The sequence below is a fragment of the Carassius carassius genome, chromosome 1 (genome assembly GCF_963082965.1).
Source record: "Carassius carassius chromosome 1, fCarCar2.1, whole genome shotgun sequence".
In the NCBI taxonomy this organism is placed as follows: Eukaryota; Metazoa; Chordata; class Actinopteri; order Cypriniformes; family Cyprinidae; genus Carassius; species Carassius carassius.
In genome coordinates this window covers 49,257,525-49,278,190 of record NC_081755.1, presented here as the reverse complement: position 1 = coordinate 49,278,190, position 20,666 = coordinate 49,257,525, and the positions used below count along the sequence as shown (strand labels likewise).

At 37.5% G+C, this 20,666-nt stretch overlaps 2 protein-coding genes across 3 annotated transcripts in view; both read left to right on the top strand.

Moving 5' to 3' along the window:
* LOC132159925 (gastrula zinc finger protein XlCGF57.1-like) overlaps positions 1-20,666 on the top strand; it is a 486,703-nt gene that overhangs the window by 187,449 nt on the left and 278,588 nt on the right. Inside the window, exon 4 of one of the 2 annotated variants that reach the window (XM_059569635.1) lies at positions 10,764-10,934. The exons of the other annotated variant lie outside the window; for it this stretch is intronic. The gene's annotated coding sequence lies outside the window, so the exon portion shown is untranslated. Of the gene's footprint in view, positions 1-10,763; positions 10,935-20,666 lie in introns of those variants that run through there. 2 annotated transcript variants of the gene reach the window in all.
* On the top strand, positions 4,756-10,934 carry LOC132161560 (zinc finger protein 271-like). Its single transcript, XM_059497691.1, has 3 exons — positions 4,756-4,835; positions 5,656-5,751; positions 9,546-10,934. Exons 2-3 carry the CDS (start codon positions 5,727-5,729, stop codon positions 10,850-10,852), a joined length of 1,332 nt encoding a protein of 443 aa, XP_059353674.1. The 5' UTR covers positions 4,756-4,835; positions 5,656-5,726; the 3' UTR covers positions 10,853-10,934.

The following is a 20,666-nucleotide window of genomic DNA, read 5'->3' as shown; positions in this document are numbered from 1 at the left end:
CGCCTGTTTTTAAATGCTCTGGCTACTGCTAGTTCACTGACTGCCCTGTAGAAGTAGATGTTGTTGTTCAAATCGAGAACTCGCTTAAAGCACAGGTGTCCTTCAAAGGTGACATGTTAGTTCACGGTAAAACAGAGATGCAAAGATGATCTGTAAGAGCTGATGAAGTCAGCAATTGCAAACAACACTACCAAGGGCACTCTATTTTAAGAAAATGGAAAACCTGAAGCAATCAGTATTTGAGTCTGGCTGTCGAGATGAGGCACCATCACCAGGTGTTCTCAAATCCATTTCATGGAGACAAAGAATGAGGGACGGGAAACATAAGAATGAAACTCTCAGCCTCCAGATGATGGTAGAAGGAAAAGAAAGATGAACCAATGAGGTTATCCAGAAGGTGATCCTCCATCCTAAGGGTGTGATGCTTTGGTCAAAGGAAAGCACTGACATATTCCACCAAAGATGTAAAGAAGACATAGTGTATCTCGATGCAACAGGAAGCATTGTGAAGAAAAGTAAACACAGCACAGGTCCTTTTTACATACAGTATATGAACTGGTGGTCAGAAACCCTAATAAGGGTTCCTCCCCTTGTCCAGAAGCTAGGTATGTGACCTGCGACTACACCACCTCATCTATTCTGTATTTTCTCAGTGCTTTCCAGAAAGACAGTGCCCAGCAATATGGACACAAAAACATCAGCACACTCATGATTATATGAGATGGATCGATGGTCCTCGTGCATACCATCTCACTCGGATTTTGCCAAACCAACCTCAATGCCTTGCTCCAAAGTTATTATCAAATACTGACAGGGAAAGGCACTGCTGAAGACTTCAGTCTTCCAATCATCCACTTTTGTCTTATAATGAAACATGCTAAATCCCCGTGCAAAAAGCAGTAAGTAATTTTTTTTTGTTACAAAAAAACAACCATATTAATGGCAACAAATTGATCATGAGGATTTTTGACAATGTTATTATTGTGATTTCTGTCTCAGTGCACCCAAGACCTACAATCTGGCCATGCATGTTTTTGGACATTTGACCACAGAAAGTTCAATTGTTGAGTTTGATGAAATGCTCCTCAGCTGCACTGTCGTCTTCTCAAGCCCATGCAGCTCTGAAAACATTCATAAGAACATCAACAACATCCAGACTTTATTAACCACAACTGGGGAACCTGCTGTTGATGACAGCAACATTGTTTCTGAAGACCTTGATGTACACAGTAAAAACATTAAACATGTCTTGAAATAATGTCTTTTGCTGACATGGTTAGAATCACTAATTCAAGCATAATGTACAGTTTCTTATTTTAGGACACCTTCAGTCAAACGCCTTTTCACAAACATTTCATGGAGGTCATAGGCACTGCATCTCTCGACCAAAAAAGGGGATCCTAATGTGTACTACAGAGAGACATTCATCTTCCTGTTGGCGGCCTACTCCTTGCCTCATGGAGCTCTTTGGACAAGCATGATGCTGGGTCAGTTACACTTTTTGTGATTGAAAGAGTCACTCAGATAAAGGCTTAAACGTATCTTTGGTTATTCACAATAATTTAGGTGTAGAGTTGTGCTTGACTGAATAGTATGTATGTCAGATGTCAGTAGTACTTTTGGCCTGATGCTAGACATGGACAAATAATGTTCATGTGGGTCAGTTAGCTGATCAAACGCTTGCTCCATAACAAGTGTCAAAATCTATTAATCACATAAAAATTAAATGTGCAAATTAATTATTCAAGGGTCATTGATCTGGTCAGTTTTGGCTTCATAACCTTTCCTCTGCTTTCAACATCGGGGAAAATTTTCAGCTTTGTACATAGCTTGTGTTCAAAGTACTGTACAGATATGATGTAAAGTATGATGGATGCAGAAATATGTCCTTAAACCATGACCAAACAACATGTAAATCTAATGTTATACTGTATCTTCAGGAGCAAGGACCCCCATCCCAGTTTTCTCAAATACATTTTCTAAGATTTCAGAGAAAACAAGCCAGGTGTTGAATAATTTGTTTGAACTTATTACTTTTATTTTCTTTGCAGAATTTCACACAGGACAAGAAGACACAATGAATTATGAAAAAGAGACAGTGAGATATGAAGAAAATTTGCTTTAAAGGAAGACAACTGACCAGATTGATGATTTTATAAGGGCCTACAGAGACACGTAGACATGTAGAATGGCCGTCTGAGGTAAATTGTTTGTCATTAAACATCAGCAAACAGCCCAGCATTTTGGGTTAAAAAATAACCCAGCCATTTTTTGAGTGCACCTGGATCTGGAAGCTGTTGTGTTCAGGAATGAGTGAAGATCACAGCCTCCATAAGCTTCTTCAGTCCAAAGATAAACACCAGTTGATGGAAACATTGAGCCAATGTGATGGAAACAGAATTTGTGTTAAAATAAGACCAGTGTATTAATCAAACTGCTGAGAAGTTCATACGTTTTTCATAGGGTCCTATACTTACGTAGCTGATATTCTCTCCATGAAAACCCATCTGATGCTTCAGCCAGATCCCACCCGTCATCACACACTGAATCCCACTCTCCATCATGATAGACCTCCACAAGACCAGATGAAGCCAGATCTTACACTGACCTCCTGTGTCGACTGCTTCAGTCTGTTGTCTTCTGCCAGTGACAGAAGATTCAGAGATTGAGAGATTTTACTGAAAACTGCTCAGTTTAAAGTGCACTATCCAAACTTAAATTGTTGTAATTTCTGAACACTTTGGAATATAGACCTAAGGTTGGTCTCTTTTTAAAATTAAAAACTATCCAAAATTAAATTGTTGTAATTTGTGAACACTTTAGAATATAGACCTAAAAATAAAAATATTATAGAAGTTTAAATTTACTGTAAATAGAATACGCTATTTTATTTATTATAAATCTTTAACAAAACAGGTTTTACTATAAAATTGGTATAAAATTAAAGCCTTGTGTCTAAATAAGTTATGTTCCAAATTTGAAGTTGGTGTGAAAAAAAAAAGAGATTCCTGTGAGATTTTATTTAGGGTGTCATTCCACAAACAGCCACCGGGTGCCATCCAAAAAAAAGAATGCAGTTTTCTGTCACAAATGTCTAAATTTCTCTGACAATCCTGCTTCTCTCTCTCTCTCTCTCTCTCAAAAATAAATACATAAATAAAACACCAAACATGGAATCCAGAGACTCAGACCTTTCCAATTATAATTGCCAAGATGATAAAAATTTTGATTTTAAAAGAACATAATGCTTTTTGTAATATGTTAAATGGTTCACAGGATGAATCTTGGGCTTCTTAGCTTTCAAATGATATATAATTCATGATAATTACTAAAAGATTTGATATTTAAAAATGTAATTTTTAAGAAATATGTTTACAAATCTATTTATTGTGACTAATATTTTAATCTTTCACCGTTAAAAAGCAAAGGTTTTCTAACCAAACATGCTCCTCTTTTCAAGGGCAAATGTGTCAGCTGTTAGATGAAAAGCATAAGGAAGGATGAACACAGTTAACTCTGTGCAACTTTGCACATAGAGAGGAAACGTTACTTTATATTAGAACATTAATTTTATAACAAGGCCAGCATTGCACTACGTGCCTGATGGGAGAGGAATTTAAAGAAGCTATCAAGTTTATCTAAATCGGAAAGTGACATGTAGACAAATTATGGTAACCTGACATGAGTGAATTTATACAAACTGATCAGGTTGGGGGTCCATTTGGAGGACACACATGCAATTGATTGTTTTCCTCTCTGTTAAATTTCTCAGTAAAGCTTTTTATTAATAAACGTTTTTATTGTTATTTTTTACCCACACATGACTGAGACTGATGAGATGGCTGTCTATGTTAGGCTATGTTATGTTTTTTCTTTAAAAAAAGCTAACATAGATATTGTCAAACGGAACACAAACACAAATAGGGGATGCTGTTTTCCTCATAGACAGTTTTTTTTAACGGAACTTTTTTTTATTATTATTATTCAGTATAACAAAAAATGACAAGTTTACAGACCAAATCGGCATACAATTTACATTCAGAAACATCAATTTTAACAGGGGCTAAAATTTATATAAAGAAAAAAATTCATTTTTATCTGTATTAACAAAAACATATTTTTAAAAAATAGACTGTATTTTTGTTGATGTCGCCGCGCTGCGATGACGTCATCACTAGCGCGCGTTTACTCATTGTCGAGTCTTCTGAGGAGAGGTGAGTTGGTGGTGTTTTGATATTCAGAATATAAATAAACTGCTATCTACACAGTTTGTTAACGAAACGATATACGAGGTCGTTTCTGTCTTGTTTTCATCGAGTACAGCACGGGTTTGTCTGTTTGCTTACTTAAACACTTAGAACTAGGGCTGCTCCGATCACGATCGTTATGCGCATCTCGTCAGTAAAGCCGGTTTTCTAATCAGCGGTAAATTCCCTCAGGTGCGTGATTTCACATAGAGCAGCTAGTACTACACAGAGCCATTGTTAACTGAGAAGATGCGCAAATCCACGTTCATTTTCAGCGTTTATTTGCGTTTATCTTCTCAGTTAACAACGGCTCTGTGTAGTAACAGCTGCTCTATGTGAAATCACGCACCTGAGAGAATTAACCGCTGATTAGAAAACCGGCTTTACTGACGAGATGCGCATTAACGATCGGCCGATCGTGATCGGAGCAGCCCTACTTAGAACAGCGGGCAACACGCATGTGAGGGAAACTAAATTCTTTAAGACATGGGTGATTTAGTGTTTATGTTCGTGTGAATTATTGTTTCGATGTTTGGAGAGATAATGTTGCTATAAAAGAATGTGTCCTTATCTGTGAGAGGAATGGATGTTAGTTGTTGCTGCGATTTTATTTTAAACGTTATTTTGAGATATAACGTAGCGTCACGTTTTGAGGTTTATCTTGGCACATCAAATTTGATATAACGTAGTTACTTTACATGTTTTAAATTAAGAACAGATACTTCTAAGTACTTAATATTAAGTTATTAAAATATGAACAGATTTCGCATAGATATGAACAAATTGATCATATTTCTGTTTAAATTAGATTTTATGATCACTGTCAGTTTCTGCACATATAAAACTATAGCATGTTAATAATTTAATTACTATTATTGCTATGAATGTATTTATTACAAAATCAAACTATGGATAGATATTGTGTGTTGTAGCCTAGTGTTAGTTGATGAAGATAGGTGTCATCGAGTTCTGCTTTTTGTTCTTATTTACATTCAGAATTACATTAATTTCTATATTTATAAACCATTTTATATAAAAACTTATATATATGCCATGTGAACAATAAAATAATTAGGGCTGCACACAATTAATTAAATTTCTAATCGCCACTACAATTATGGGTGCCACAATTATGTAATCGTCAAGTGTTCATTGTAAATTGTGATAATCGTAATTAATATTTGCAAATACATTTTCTGGAATAATCGTGCAGCCCTAAATATAATGATTTACTAGGAGACAACACAACAGTATTTGTTAGGCTTTGGTCTCTTCAAAGTTAAAATTGAGTAGTCTACATATTTACTTTTTTTTTTTTTTACAAAAACTTTTAATAAAAAAGATTAAAAAAAAAAAAACACCTCAGTAACTAATTTATAGCCATTTTGGACAAATTTGCTTCTTCCAGTCATAAGTTTGGTGAAGATCCTCCCACAAAAATCACACATTCAGTCAAGCTCCTCCCACAAAGCCTGCAGAATGAACTTCACTGAAGAACAAAAAGGTTGGTGTTTATTCTTAATGCTTCTTTCATAATGCTGAAGGTTACAAAGCTATAAAGAAAAGAGATCTCTCTTGCACTTTATGGCTGTGTGATTAATCTAACATTATTTTCTATTTTGGTTTTGGCTTCTAAGGATTTTGATAAGATGTTTTAGGTAAGACGATTATTGTGCCACATTCTGTCTAGCAAACATTCCTTTCCTTCACAGCACTTTCATTCATTCCTAAAAGTCCAAATTTCCTCAGTGATTGTTGTAAAAAGCAGTCTACTGTTATTAAATTGCTGGACGTGTTTGAGGAAGTTATTAAAACTGCATTCATTTAGTCATTCATTCATAAGTGGAAGAGATACCATACCCCAGGCAGATTTCTGTGCACATGCTCTGAGACAGAACAGTCATTTATGTTAAGCGGATGTAAACAGCTGGGACAAAATCTGATGTGTCTGTATCAGAGTATGTGAGTGGAGCGGTGTGATTTTTGACTTGGATCTTTTAAAAGTTGACATGTTGTGGTTTTCACTCGCTCCAAGTGCACTCCATCACGGGTAAAATTCAGGCCAACAAATCAGAAAAAAGGCTATGATGACGGAAAAGGACATGAGCGGGAAGTTATAGTTCTCAAGGAGTTTGTTTGTTCCTTCTAGATATATATATTTTTTTAGCTGAAAGCATGATTTAAGAAAGTACTGCAACACTTATTCACACGCAATTGCTCTCTCAATAATGCATTCAAGCAAATGTAATCTTTCAATGCTATTTCATCTGTATCAATTTCGAATGAGCAGAAATCTGTAAGAAAAGCATCGATCCGTAGGTAAATTAACTGAAGAAAACGTACTGCTATTTTCATCTCAAACTAAATTTGCATTGCAAAAAGCAGCAATAATACCTTTTAATGCGTAGTATCGTTTGTCCTGAAGCTTACTGGTATTCTGGTATTGACCCAATTACATATTGGTCCAAAAAAATACCGGTTCTCGCTCGGTACCCATCCCTAGCGTGAACACAGGTTTGAATGTTCCGTTTTTTTTCAAAGATTTAATAGACACAGGCGAATTGTTGTCATTTTAAAATAAGATCGCACTGGTGTTAGAATCGAGATCGCAATGTTTAATGATAATCATGCAGCTCTACAAGACAGAGAGGGAAAAAAGTCAGTGCAACAATACAAGACAGCTGGGCAATAAACATTGTGGTGTTTCAACACGTTGCAGTAGGTGTGATATTGCACATTAATTGACCATATAATTAAAGGAAAGCAAAATTCACTTTTGTTGTTTTTGAACATAAATGTGTTTTGGAAGTGTGTGTGTACTCCTCGACTCTAATAATAAAAATCCACCCAGTATTTTGTTTTTTTAAAACCCAATTTTAAAATCCCCTTTCTCAAATCAGGCTGTTCTGAGATTCCTGTCAGAATGATGTAGTTCTGTACAGGCCCCTCCCATGATAGTTGATTGACAGTAGTGTTTCAGCACAGACTGGACTGGTGTCTTAGACACGCCATGACTGAGCTGTCATTAGTCCACCATTGTGTCGACTCGAGTGATGGTGAAGACAAGAATGTCTCAGATTAAGCGATTGAGGTGTTTTGTTGTTGGATTTAAATAATGAATAAAGCAGTCGTTATTCACTCCAGACATCTGAGCCTCTGAAGACACAGAGGATTAACATTACTTTAGTTTTAAAATTTATCTGCTCATTTGCCTAAATGCATTAATGTTCGTGCAAATCATTTGGGATCCAGCTTCATCTACAGTAGAATTGAGTACAATGTTTTTTTATGAATCTTTGCAATTCACCTTTCCTAATAACATGCTAGTTAGCAAGTTCTTTGGCTAAAGTAAACTATCGTGAGAACTGCTTGTCACCCACGGAAGAGAGGGGCGAGGTCAGCAGAGCTCATTAGCATTTTAAACAACATGGCTTAGAACCGCACACTGACAACAGAGCTGATTTTGACAGAATAAAAAGGGTGTTCCAAGTCTACGTCTACAGAAGGGTGTTTGAGGTCTACAGAAGGTATCCCTGAACTATGAAAAATTAATTAGGCCAAGACTTGTAATTTGGCCTTCAATGCCTCTTGCCCTTTGACAACCACTCCTCAACACGTTCCCTGGCATCAAAGTCTTCCAGTTCTGGGTCTTCTATACTTATTCTGATAACAGATTGGGCAGCCCAGGGTACTGGCATGCTGAACCTCAATGTGCCCGATCAGGATGTTAACTGGTTTGCCAATTCTGAATAGCTGTGCATAGACAATCTGGCAGTCCTTCATAGACACATCTGTGTCTCCGTCAATCATGAATGATATAAATGGGTCTGCCGCAAATTCATGTCTTGCTATTCATTGTGTCTGCAATGACACCGATTAATTGATCGCATCATTTGCATTGGATTTATGGAAAGTCAGTTTTTTTTAAGAGTTAGCTCGGAATTAAATTTTGTGAAGGGAACGTCAGTTTTTATAATATAAGCTGTGTTGAATTTTGCCAAACGTTTGGTCATCTCGGAGGATCGACTTGCAGCCTCTTGTCACGTAAAGCCAGTGACGAGAGGGGCTTTACTTTGTTCCATACAGTTCTGCAAAGTCTATCTTGTATGCTTTCATTGTGGAGCTTTATAGTTTTGCGTTTAAAGTTTGAACACCCTTTTGCAAATTTTGTGTTTCCTGCACTAGCTACACACTATGTACAATATTCACAATACATTTCATTACTCTATTTTGTAACTTACCCACGGAAATTCTCGGAGCCATTATCTTCTCAGCTGTCCCCACTTTTCACTAAGGGGTTTGCATTCCATGCATGTGCAATTCATAAAACAGGCAGTGAGGCAGCTACTTAGGATGCGCTTGTACACCCCTCATGAGGATGGGTGCTGGACCTTTCTCAGTAAGTAGAGACTGGGCTTTCTTGGTAATGGTGCTGGTGTTGAGGGACCAGGTAATGTTCTCTGCCAGGTGAACACCAAGAAATGTGACTGCACCATGCCTCATGCCTTCCTGAAATCCACAACCATCTCTTTTGTTTTGTTCACATTCAGAGACCGGTTGTTAGTTTTGCACTAGTCTTTTAACCCTTATATTTACTTTCTGTGAGCTAACTTTTAATTCATTTTTTACTGCAGTCGTGAGTTAGTAGTGTGAACAGCAGGTGGCTGAACACACAGCCCTGTGGGGCTCCAGTACTGGAGGCGCTGTTCCCAATCCAGACTAACTGAGGTCTCTCTGTTAAAAAGACCAGTTGCAGAGGGAGTTGTTCAGACTTAGCAGGCTCAGCTTTCAGATCATTTGCTGAGTAATGAAGGTGCTGAACTCTATTCTGAGGTCTACAACCATCATTTAAACCTTACTGTCCAGATGAGTGAGGTGGAAATAGTGACTTTTGTGGAGTGGTTAGGATGTTACGCAAACTGCAGTGGGTCCAGTGAGAGTGGCAGCAGGGTCTTGATGTGCCTCATAATGAGCACTTCTTGATGATAATTGTGTTTGATGGGATGGTGATCATTGAAACTGGAAATGGAGGACCTCTTTGGCAGCTGTGGATTCTCAGGGCATTCTCACTATAGAATCATGGGATTTGTGCCTCTAATGTTTTAAAAGTAATAATCCGAAGACCAATGTATCCCATTCATGGAAGGTTTCAGGGGTGTGTAATTTATAAATTTGCATCAGAATGTTTGACTGCTTTCAGCTGTTTTATTGGGGTTCCTTTTTATCTCCTTTCACATTTTTTTTTTATTTACATTTTTTCAGAAGTTACTGAAAATAATTTTTGGTAATTTTTTTCAGAGTCGCTTGAAGAAAAGGAGAATAAACAATTGAGCGAAATTGAGGAGAAAAATAAGTCCAAAACTAGAGAAAAACCTTTAAGTTGCTCTCAAACCAAACAGAAAGATTTAAAGAAAGGAAGAGCCAAGAAATCTTTCACCTGCACTCAGTGTGGAAAGTGTTTCTCAAGCAAATCTAGTCTTGATATTCACATGAGAGTTCACACTGGAGAGAAACCATTCAGTTGTGATCAGTGCGGAAAGTGTTTCACACAATCACCAAGCCTTAAGAGACACATGAAGATCCACACTGGAGAGAAACCTTACAAGTGTTCACACTGTGACAAGAGATTCAGTCGGTCAGAAAACCTGAAAACACACAAGAGGATCCACACAAGAGAGAAACCATACACATGTGATCAGTGTGGGAAGAATTTTGCACAAAGAGGACACCTTACAGAGCATATGAACATCCACCTTGTAGAAAAACGTTACAAGTGTTTGCACTGTGACAAGAGGTTTAATCGGTCAGGATTCCTGAAAAAACATAAGATGATTCACACTGGAGAGAAACCGTACAAGTGTTCACACTGCAACAAGAGATTTAATCGGTCAGCAAATCTGAAAGCACACAAGACTATCCACACTGATGAGAAACCATACACTTGTGATCAGTGTGGGAAAAGTTTTGTACAAAAAGGACACCTCAAGGTACATATGAGAGTTCATTTTGGAGAGAAGCTGTTCACTTGTGATCAATGTGGCAAGAGTTTCAAACAGTCATCATATCTTAAAGGACACATGAACATCCACTCTGGAGAGAAACTGTACTCATGTGATCAGTGTGGAAAAACATTTCTGTGGGCTTCATACCTGAAGAAACACCTGAGTGTTCATAGAAAGGAGAAGCCATATTCATGTTCTTTATGTGAGAGGAGTTTTTCACGTCTTGCAAATTTAAAAGAACATCAGAAAATACATACTGGTGTGAGAGAGTACATGTGCTTTGACTGTGAAAAGACTTTTTCTTCAGCAAAGTGTTTAAAACGGCATGAGAGGATTCACACTGGAGAGAAACCTTATGAGTGTTCACACTGTGACAAGAGATTCAGTTATCGAGAAAATCTTAAAACACACGAGAGGATCCACACTGGAGAGAAACCGTACAAGTGTTCACACTGTGACAAGAGATTCACTCAGTCAATACATTTGAAAAGGCACGAGATGATTCACACTGGAGAGAAACCGTATCACTGCACTGCATGTGGGAAGTGTTTCAATCGTTCATCTTCTCTACACAGTCATACAAAAAACATTCACAGTAAGTAGATCATCTTCAGATCTGATGCTGTGTCCTCACCAAATCTACCACAATAATGTGTCAAGCAATAAAATATAATCTAAAACAAAATCTGTTCTAACCAGTCATTACAAGAAACGATATGACAAAGAAACACTATTAAAAGTTTTCACAGTAAAAAAAAGTTTATCTTCAAAACTAGCAGATTCTGTGAGATTAAGATGAAAGAAAGAACATTCTTTTTTATTGTATATAATTTTGATTTGATTTAAATGACCCTATTGTATAGGTTCATAATGTTTTTTTTTTGTCTTATGCATATATCACTTGTAGTTTGCTTACTCTTCTTTCATGAAGGAAGCTTTTTACAAAACCTATTCTTGTTCAGGAAGCGGAAGAAGCTGCTACACTTTAAAGAGAGACTGAGATTTATTTTTAATTTGTTTTTAAAATAGTTATTCTTCCACTTATGATGTATCAACAATCCTCTGTTGCGTTTCCATTATTCACAGACCAGAAGCAAGATCTCTGTTGTACTTACCAACATTCAAGTGTTGATTAAAAAAAAATGTACATGAAGCTAGAATTTTCTATTGCAAAGAAGAAGCTCTGTTCTTTTTGATATTGCATGTACAGATATTTATTTTACAAAATATTCTGGATGCCATTAAACTTTTGTGGAGATTATCAAAAATGCTGGTGCAGACTAGCAGCTTAAAAAAAGATGGCAGCTTAAAAAAAAGAGTTAATGATAAACAAATGACAAAAGAAGTTAGAAACAATACAGTTTATGGGCAAGTCGAGAATAGAAACTTTATGGCTAGTTGGCCAGTGCATCTCTACCACTAGGTCTAAAATTGAAGCTTATAAAAGGGCTTTATGTATCGGAGTAAGACAAAAACATGAACAAAAACTTACAGTGTACCTTAAACAGTGAAGTGTTAACTTGTTTTGCATCTATAGTTACAGTTCCCCTCTTCCTTGTTTTAATGCTTATTATTTTATGTGTGTGTGGGATTAATTCTCTTTCAGAAATGTGGAAGTGTAAAATTTATGGAATTGCAGTTTCTGCAAAATCTAAATTACAGTTACAGGCTAATCCAACTAGCATGAAGTTCATCACAGCAGCATCGGATGCTCCGATACATAATATCCAAGAGGGTTCTCAATTGGATTCAAGTCCAAGAGGAACATAAGCACTAGTCAATGGCATCAATGCCTCTGTCTAAAAAACTGCACACTTTAGCCACAGCTGCCAGGCATTATCATGCTTCAGGAGGAACCCAGAGCCCACTGCACCAGTCTGACACTGGCTCTGAGGATTTAATCCTAGTTCCTAACCGCAGTAAGTGAACCATTGGCTAATGGATGGAGGTCTGTGCAATCCTCCAAAGATATTCCTCCCCAGATCCTGAGTATGGTCACAAATATGGGATTTAGGACATTCGGTGAGGTCAACTATGCAGTGTTCCATATAATGCATACTTTAGGTTTCAGACTTTAAAATGCACATAAATACTAGTAAAACAATACATTTAGAGTTTTAAAAAAAGACACATCTGTGGAAGCAACAATAACCATTCAAATTTTAATTTGGCAATGTGCTTTATTTATATCAGATGCACATTGTGTAAGCATTTATAAATTTGACTTTATTCTTCACCCAGTTCTCCGGTCACTTATTAATTGTATTTTGGAAGAGACTTATGAATCCATGTGTTGTAAATCCAACCGACAGCACAAACAAATATGGTGGCGCCCATCTCACATTAATGTCACCTTTATTTATATAGCGCTTTAAACAAAATACGTTGCGTCAAAGCAACTGAACAACATTCATTAGGAAAACAGTGTCAATAATGCAAAAATGATAGTTAAAGGCAGTTCATCATTGGATTCAGTTATGTCATCTCTGTTCAGTTAAATAGTGTCTGTGCATTTATTTGCAATCAAGTCAACGATATCGCTGTAGATGAAGTGTCCCCAACTAAGCAAGCCAGAGGCGACAGCGGCAAGAAACCGAAACTCCATCGGTGACAGAATGGAGAAAAAAACCTTGGGAGAAACCAGGCTCAGTTGGGGGGCCAGTTCTCCTCTGACCAGACGAAACCAGTAGTTCAATTCCAGGCTGCAGCAAAGTCAGATTGTGCAGAAGAATCATCTGTTTCCTGTGGTCTTGTCCTGGTGCTCCTCTGAGACAAGGTCTTTACAGGGGATCTGTATCTGGGGCTCTAGTTGTCCTGGTCTCCACTGTCTTTCAGGGATGTAGAGGTCCTTTCTAGGTGCTGATCCAGCATCTGGTCTGGATACGTACTGGATCCGGGTGACTGCAGTGACCCTCTGATCTGGACACAGACTGGATCTGGTGGCCACGGTGACCTCGGAACAAGAGAGAAACAGACAAATATTAGCGTAGATGCCATTCTTCTAATGATGTAGCAAGTACATAGGGTGTTATGGGAAGTGTTTCCGGTTCCGGTTTACCTAATTAATGCAGCCTAAAAATCCTTTAACGGATTTGGATAATAAAAGCATATTAGTATGTTATGTGTATGCCAGGTTAAAGAGATGGGTCTTTAATCTAGATTTAAACTGCAAGAGTGTGTCTGCCTCCCGAACAATGTTAGGTAGGTTATTCCAGAGTTTGGGCGCCAAATAGGAAAAGGATCTGCCGCCTGCAGTTGATTTTGATATTCTAGGTATTATCAAATTGCCTGAGTTTTGAGAACGTAGCGGACGTAGAGGATTATAATGTAAAAGGAGCTCATTCAAATACCGAGGTGCTAAACCATTCAGGGCTTTATAAGTAATAAGCAATATTTTAAAATTTATGCGATGCTTGATAGGGAGCCAGTGCAGTGTTGACAGGACCGGGCTAAGTGAAAGTGAAAGTGAAGTGACATTCAGCCAAGTATGGTGACCCATACTCAGAATTTGTGCTCTGCATTTAACCCATCCGAAATGCACACACACAGAGCAGTGAACACACACACACACTGTGAGCACACACCCGGAGCAGTGGGCAGCCATTTATGCTGCGGCGCCCGGGGAGCAGTTGGGGGTTCGATGCCTTGCTCAAGGGCACCTAAGTCGTGGTATTGAAGGTGGAGAGAGTGTAATATGGTCATACTTCCTGGTTCTAGTAAGAACTCTTGCTGCTGCATTTTGGACTAGCTGTAGTTTGTTTACTAAGCGTGCAGAACAACCACCCAATAAAGCATTACAATAATCTAACCTTGAGGTCATAAATGCATGGATTAACATTTCTGCATTTGACATTGAGAGCATAGGCCGTAATTTAGATATATTTTTGAGATGGAAAAATGCAGTTTTACAAATGCTAGAAACGTGGCTTTCTAAGGAAAGATTGCGATCAAATAGCACACCTAGGTTCCTAACTGATGACGAAGAATTGACAGAGCAACCATCAAGTCTTAGACAGTGTTCTAGGTTATTACAAGCAGAGTTTTAGGTCCTATAATTAACACCTGTGTTTTTTCAGAATTTAGCAGTAAGAAATTACTCGTCATCCAGTTTTTTATATCGACTATGCAATCCATTAGTTTTTCATATTGGTGTGTTTCACCGGGCTGCGAAGAAATATAGAGCTGAGTATCATCAGCATAACAGTGAAAGCTAACACCATGTTTCCTGATGATATCTCCCAAGGGTAACATATAAAGCGTGAAGAGTAGCGGCCCTAGTACTGAGCCTTGAGGTACTCCATACTGCACTTGTGATCGATAGGATACATCTTCATTCACTGCTACGAACTGATGGCGGTCATATAAGTACGATTTAAACCATGCTAATGCTCTTCCACTGATGCCAACAAAGTGTTCAAGTCTATGCAAAAGAGTGTTGTGGTCAATTGTGTCAAACGCAGCACTAAGATCCAATAAAACTAATAGAGAGATACACCCACGAACAGATGATAAGAGCAGATCATTTGTAACTCTAAGGAGAGCAGTCTCAGTACTATGATACGGTCTAAATCGGTCTAAACGGTCTTTTTTGATGAGAGGCTTAATAACAGCCAGTTTGAAGGTTTTGGGGACATATCCTAATGACAATGAGGAATTAATAATAGTCAGAAGAGGATCTATGACTTCTGGAAGCACCTCTTTTAGGAGCTTAGATGGTATAGGGTCTAACATACATGTTGTTGGTTTAGATGATTTAACAAGTTTATACAATTCTTCCTCTCCTATGGTAGAGAATGAGTGGAACTGTTCCTCAGGGGGTCTATAGTGCACTGTCTGATGTGATACTGTAGCTGACGGCTGAATGGTTGCAATTTTATCTCTAATAGTATCGATTTTAGAAGTAAAGTAGTTCATAAAGTCATTACTGCTGTGGTGTTGGGAAATGTCAACACTTGTTGAGGCTTTATTTTTCGTTAATTTAGCCACTGTATTGAATAAATACCTGGGGTTATGTTTGTTTTCTTCTAAAAGAGAAGAAAAGTAATCGGATCTAGCAGTTTTTAATGCTTTTCTGTAGGATATGTTACTTTCCCGCCAAGCAATACGAAATACCTCTAGTTTTGTTTTCCTCCAGCTGCGCTCCATTTTTCGGGCTGCTCTCTTTAGGGTGCGAATATGCTCATTATACCATGGTGTCAAACTGTTTTCCTTAACCTTCCTTAAGCGTAAAGGAGCAACTTTATTTAAAGTGCTAGAAAAGAGAGAGTCCATAGTTTCTGTTACATCATCAAGTTGTTCTGAGGTTTTGGATATGCTAAGGAATTTGGATACATCAGGAAGATAACTTAAAAAGCAGTCTTTTGTGTTAGAAGTGATGGTTCTTCCATACTTGTAACAAGAAGTAGAATTTACAATTTTGGCTATATGAATTTTGCAAAGAACTAAATAATGATCTGAGATATCATCACTTGGCTGAATAATTTCAACACCATCAACATCAATTCCATGTGACAGTATTAAATCTAGAGTATGATTTCGACAATGAGTAGGTCCTGAAACGTGTTGTCTAACACCAATAGAGTTCAGAATGTCTATAAATGCTGATCCCAATGCATCGTTTTCATTATCAACATGGATATTAAAATCACCAACTATTAAAACTTTATCTGCAGCCAGAACTAACTCGGATGTAAAATCACCAAACTCTTTAATAAAGTCTGTATGGTGCCCTGGTGGCCTGTATACAGTAGCCAGTACAAACATAACAGGGGATTTATCATTAACATTTGTTTCTTTGGATAATGTTATATGAAGTACCATTACTTCAAATGAGTTATACTTGTAGCCTGCCCTCTGAGAAATCCTGAAAACGTTGTTATAAATTGAAGCAACACCTCCACCTTTGCCTTTTAGACGTGGCTCATGTTTATAACAGTAATCTTGGGGGGTGGACTCATTTAAAATAATGTAATCATCAGGTTTTAGCCAGGTTTCTGTCAAACAGAGTACATCTATATTATGATCAGTGATCATAATATTTACAAAAAGTGTTTTCGTAGAAAGGGATCTGATATTCAATAAGCCAAGCTTCATCATTTGTTTATCCATATTGCTTCTGTTTTTTATTTGTTGAACCTCAATTAAATTGTTAATCTTAACTTGGTTTGGACGTTTTTTGTATTTTCTAGTTCTGGGAACAGACACAGTCTCTATAGTGTGATAATTTGAAAGAGTCTCTATGTGCTGAGAATTAACTGACCTCTGTGACGTGAGGCAGCTAGCAGACGGTCGGTTTAGCCAGTCTGTCTGCTTCCTGACCTGGGCCCCAGTTAGTCAAGTATAAACACTAAAGTGAAGTGACATTCAGCCAAGTATGGTGACCCATACTCAGAATTTGTGCTCTGCATTTAACCCATCCGAAGTGCACACACACAGAGCAGTGAACACACACACACACACACACACACACTGTGAGCACACACCCGGAGCAGTGGGCAGCCATTTATGCTGCAGCGCCCGGGGAGCAGTTGGGGGTTCGATGCCTCGCTCAAGGGCACCTAAGTCGTGGTATTGAAGGTGGAGAGAGAACTGTACATGCACTCCCCCCACCCACAATTCCTGCCGGCCCGGGACTCGAACTCACAACCTTTCGATTGGGAGTCCGACTCTCTAACCATTAGGCCACGACTTCCCCGTACTATTTATAAGACTATTTGCCATATTTCTAGAGAGAAGAGTGGCGCCACCCCAGGAGTGATGAAGACCATCTCTTTTAAACAGGTCAGGTCTGCCCCAAAAGCTCGTCCAATTGTCTATGAAACCTTTGTTATTCTGTGGGCACCACTTAGACATCCAGCCATTGAGTGATGACAATCTGCTATGCATCTCATCACCACGGTAAGCAGGGAGGGGACCAGAGCATATTACAGTGTCTGACATCATGCTTGCAAGTTCACACACCTCTTTAATGTTATTTTTAGTGATCTCCGACTGGCGAAGTCGAACATCATTAGCGCCAGCATGAATAACAATCTTACTGTATTTACGTTTAGCATTAGCCAGCACTTTTAAATTTGCCAAGATGTCAGGCGCTCTGGCTCCCGGTAAACATTTGACTATGGTGGCTAGTGTCTCTATATTCACGTTCCGTACAATAGAATCACCAATAACTAGAGCACTTTCATCAGGTTTCTCAGTGGGTGCATCACTGAGTGGGGAGAACCTGTTTAATGTTTTGATCGGAACAGAAGAGCGGTGTTTTACATTTACATTTACATTACAGATCACGATCACTTTTTAAATGACAAAACACACTCATTTACATATAATTGTGAATCAGAGTATTAGATTGTTCATGACCTGGTATGCAAGTTTCCCCCTGAAGACATTTTTGACAATTTGGCATGTAAAAGAAGCGTTCTGGTGCACTCTGACAACAAAATAAAGGAAAAAGACAACATATGCTTCAAGTAAAAAACAAAAAAGACATTTATACCACAAACTTTATGGACAATGCAACATGTTCACATTACAATGCTCATTCTATCAACAAACTCCATCTTTTCACTGCAGAGGAAACAAGCTGCATCTGAAGTGGCATTAGATGTACAGTCATGGCCAAAAATATCGGCACCCTTGGTAAATATGATCAAGGAAAGGCTGTGGAAAATGAATCTGCATTGTTAATCCTTTTGATCTTTTATTTAAAAGATTAAAAAAAAATCCTTTCATTGGATAATAAGAATTTTAAATGGAGGGAAATATCATGAAATAAAGGTTTTTCTCAAATACTCGTTGGACACAATTATTTGCACCCTTAGAAATTCTTATGAGTAAAATATCTCTGAAGTATATTCCCATTCATATTCACAATTCTGAGCATTTCAGCATGATTATAAACATGAAATTATATGTAGCTGTTTCACAGAAATATAAAGAGGAGGGAAAACAAAGCCCAAATTCCCTTAATCAGCCATCACAATGAGAAAAACCAAAGAATATATTTCTGATGTACAGCAGAAGATAATTGAGCTTCACAAATTAGTGAAGTGGCTTTAAGAAAAGAGCTAGAGCAGTGAAAATTCCCATTTCCACCTTCAGGGCAATAATTAACCTTTAATCATCCTTTGGGGTCAAAATGACCCCAATGGATTTTTCCTTCATTTTTTAAAAGTGTTACCTTCATCGCAGGGGCATGAAACTCGGTGACATTTCCTAAATCATCTATCTAAACATGCACAAAAATGGTTGCAATTTTATCTCTAATAGTATCGATTTTAGAAGTAAAGTAGTTCATAAAGTCATTACTGCTGTGGTGTTGGGAAATGTCAACACTTGTTGAGGCTTTATTTTTCGTTAATTTAGCCACTGTATTGAATAAATACCTGGGGTTATGTTTGTTTTCTTCTAAAAGAGAAGAAAAGTAATCGGATCTAGCAGTTTTTAATGCTTTTCTGTAGGATATGTTACTTTCCCGCCAAGCAATACGAAATACCTCTAGTTTTGTTTTCCTCCAGCTGCGCTCCATTTTTCGGGCTGCTCTCTTTAGGGTGCGAATATGCTCATTATACCATGGTGTCAAACTGTTTTCCTTAACCTTCCTTAAGCGTAAAGGAGCAACTTTATTTAAAGTGCTAGAAAAGAGAGAGTCCATAGTTTCTGTTACATCATCAAGTTGTTCTGAGGTTTTGGATATGCTAAGGAATTTGGATACATCAGGAAGATAACAAGAGGAGGGAAAACAAAGCCCAAATTCCCTTAATCAGCCATCACAATGAGAAAAACCAAAGAATATATTTCTGATGTACAGCAGAAGATAATTGAGCTTCACAAATTAGTGAAGTGGCTTTAAGAAAAGAGCTAGAGCAGTGAAAATTCCCATTTCCACCTTCAGGGCAATAATTAAACATTTCCAACCAACAGAAAATGTTCTGAATCTGCCTGGAAAAGGATGTGTGTCTTTATCGTCCTAATGTGTGGTGAGAAGGAGAGTTTGAGTAGCTAAAGACACTCCAAGGACCACAGCTGGAGGATTGCAGAAAATAGTTGAGTCTCTGGTTCAGAAAACCTTTAAAAAATTGTCAAACAGAACCTACATCACCACATGTTGTTTGGGAGGGTTACAAGAAAAATTCTCCTAGCTCATCTAAAAACAAACTAAAGCATATTCAATTATCAGACATGGCTGGAACTTCAAATGGGACTGGCTTCTATGGTGAGATTAAATTAAAAAATTGCTTTTTAGCAGCAAACACTAAATGGGTTTGGTGAAAACGGGGATAAAAAGTAACCCATGTGTACAATGAAATATACTGCTGTATTTTTAATGTCATTGGCCTATATTCCTGCTGGAGGTCCTTGACATCTTGTTTAGCTACATGACATAATGGATATCAAATATCAACAGATAAAAAAAATCAAAAAGTGACTGACTCTGTTAGAAATATTATAATGGGCCATGTTTGGATCTTCCAACTGTACAATAATTCAAACACAAACCTCAAAAACAACACAGAAATGGGTCACTGAGCACAAAACCAAGCTTCTGCTATGGCCATCCCAGTCCTCTGACCTGAACCCTACAGAAAATGAGAGGAGTGAACTGAAGAGGAGAAGCTGGGAATCTAAATGGTCTGAAGTGATTCTGGATGAAGGAATGGTCTCTGATCTCGTCAAGTGATCTCTAACCTCATCAGGCATTACAGGAGAAAATTTAGAACTGCTAAAGTGGCAAATGGAGGTTTCAAAAAGTATTGAATAAAAGGGTGCCGTTAATTGTGGCTAGTGAGTATTTGAGAAAAACATTTATTTCATAATGATATTTCCCCCCATTTTAAATTATTTTTATCCAGTGAAAGGATACATTTTTGTTATTTAATTTTAAAGAAAAAATCAAAATGATTAACAATGCCCATGAATTTTCACAGACTTCTTTGATCATATTTACCAAGGGTGCCAATATTTTTGGCCATGACTGTATTTACAAAGACTGTTTAACGAAGCTAATGTTCCTTAAATGCATGTACACCACAGCATTTCAAATGCATAAATACTTTTATAAGGTAATGTTTTGAAATAAAAAACATACAAGCTAAAAAATGCTGGGAAAAATGTGATCCTTTTAAATATGAAATCAAATCACCAGAAGATGGCATAGTCATTCATTCAAACGGCTGATTCATTCAAAAACTAGGAAAGTGACTACTGTCTTCATAGCTGTGTGCCAAACTGAAGTGCGTGGACTCTTTTATTTAGTTAACTTTATTTGTAAATGAGCCTGAGTACTTTCTGTAAATTTTGTATTTCAGTTTTGCATATTCACATGTATAAATACAAGTAATTATGTACATTGTATTTTTTAATTCAGCTTATAATTTTTTTCCCAAAACATTCTATATGTATATTTTTATACATATTT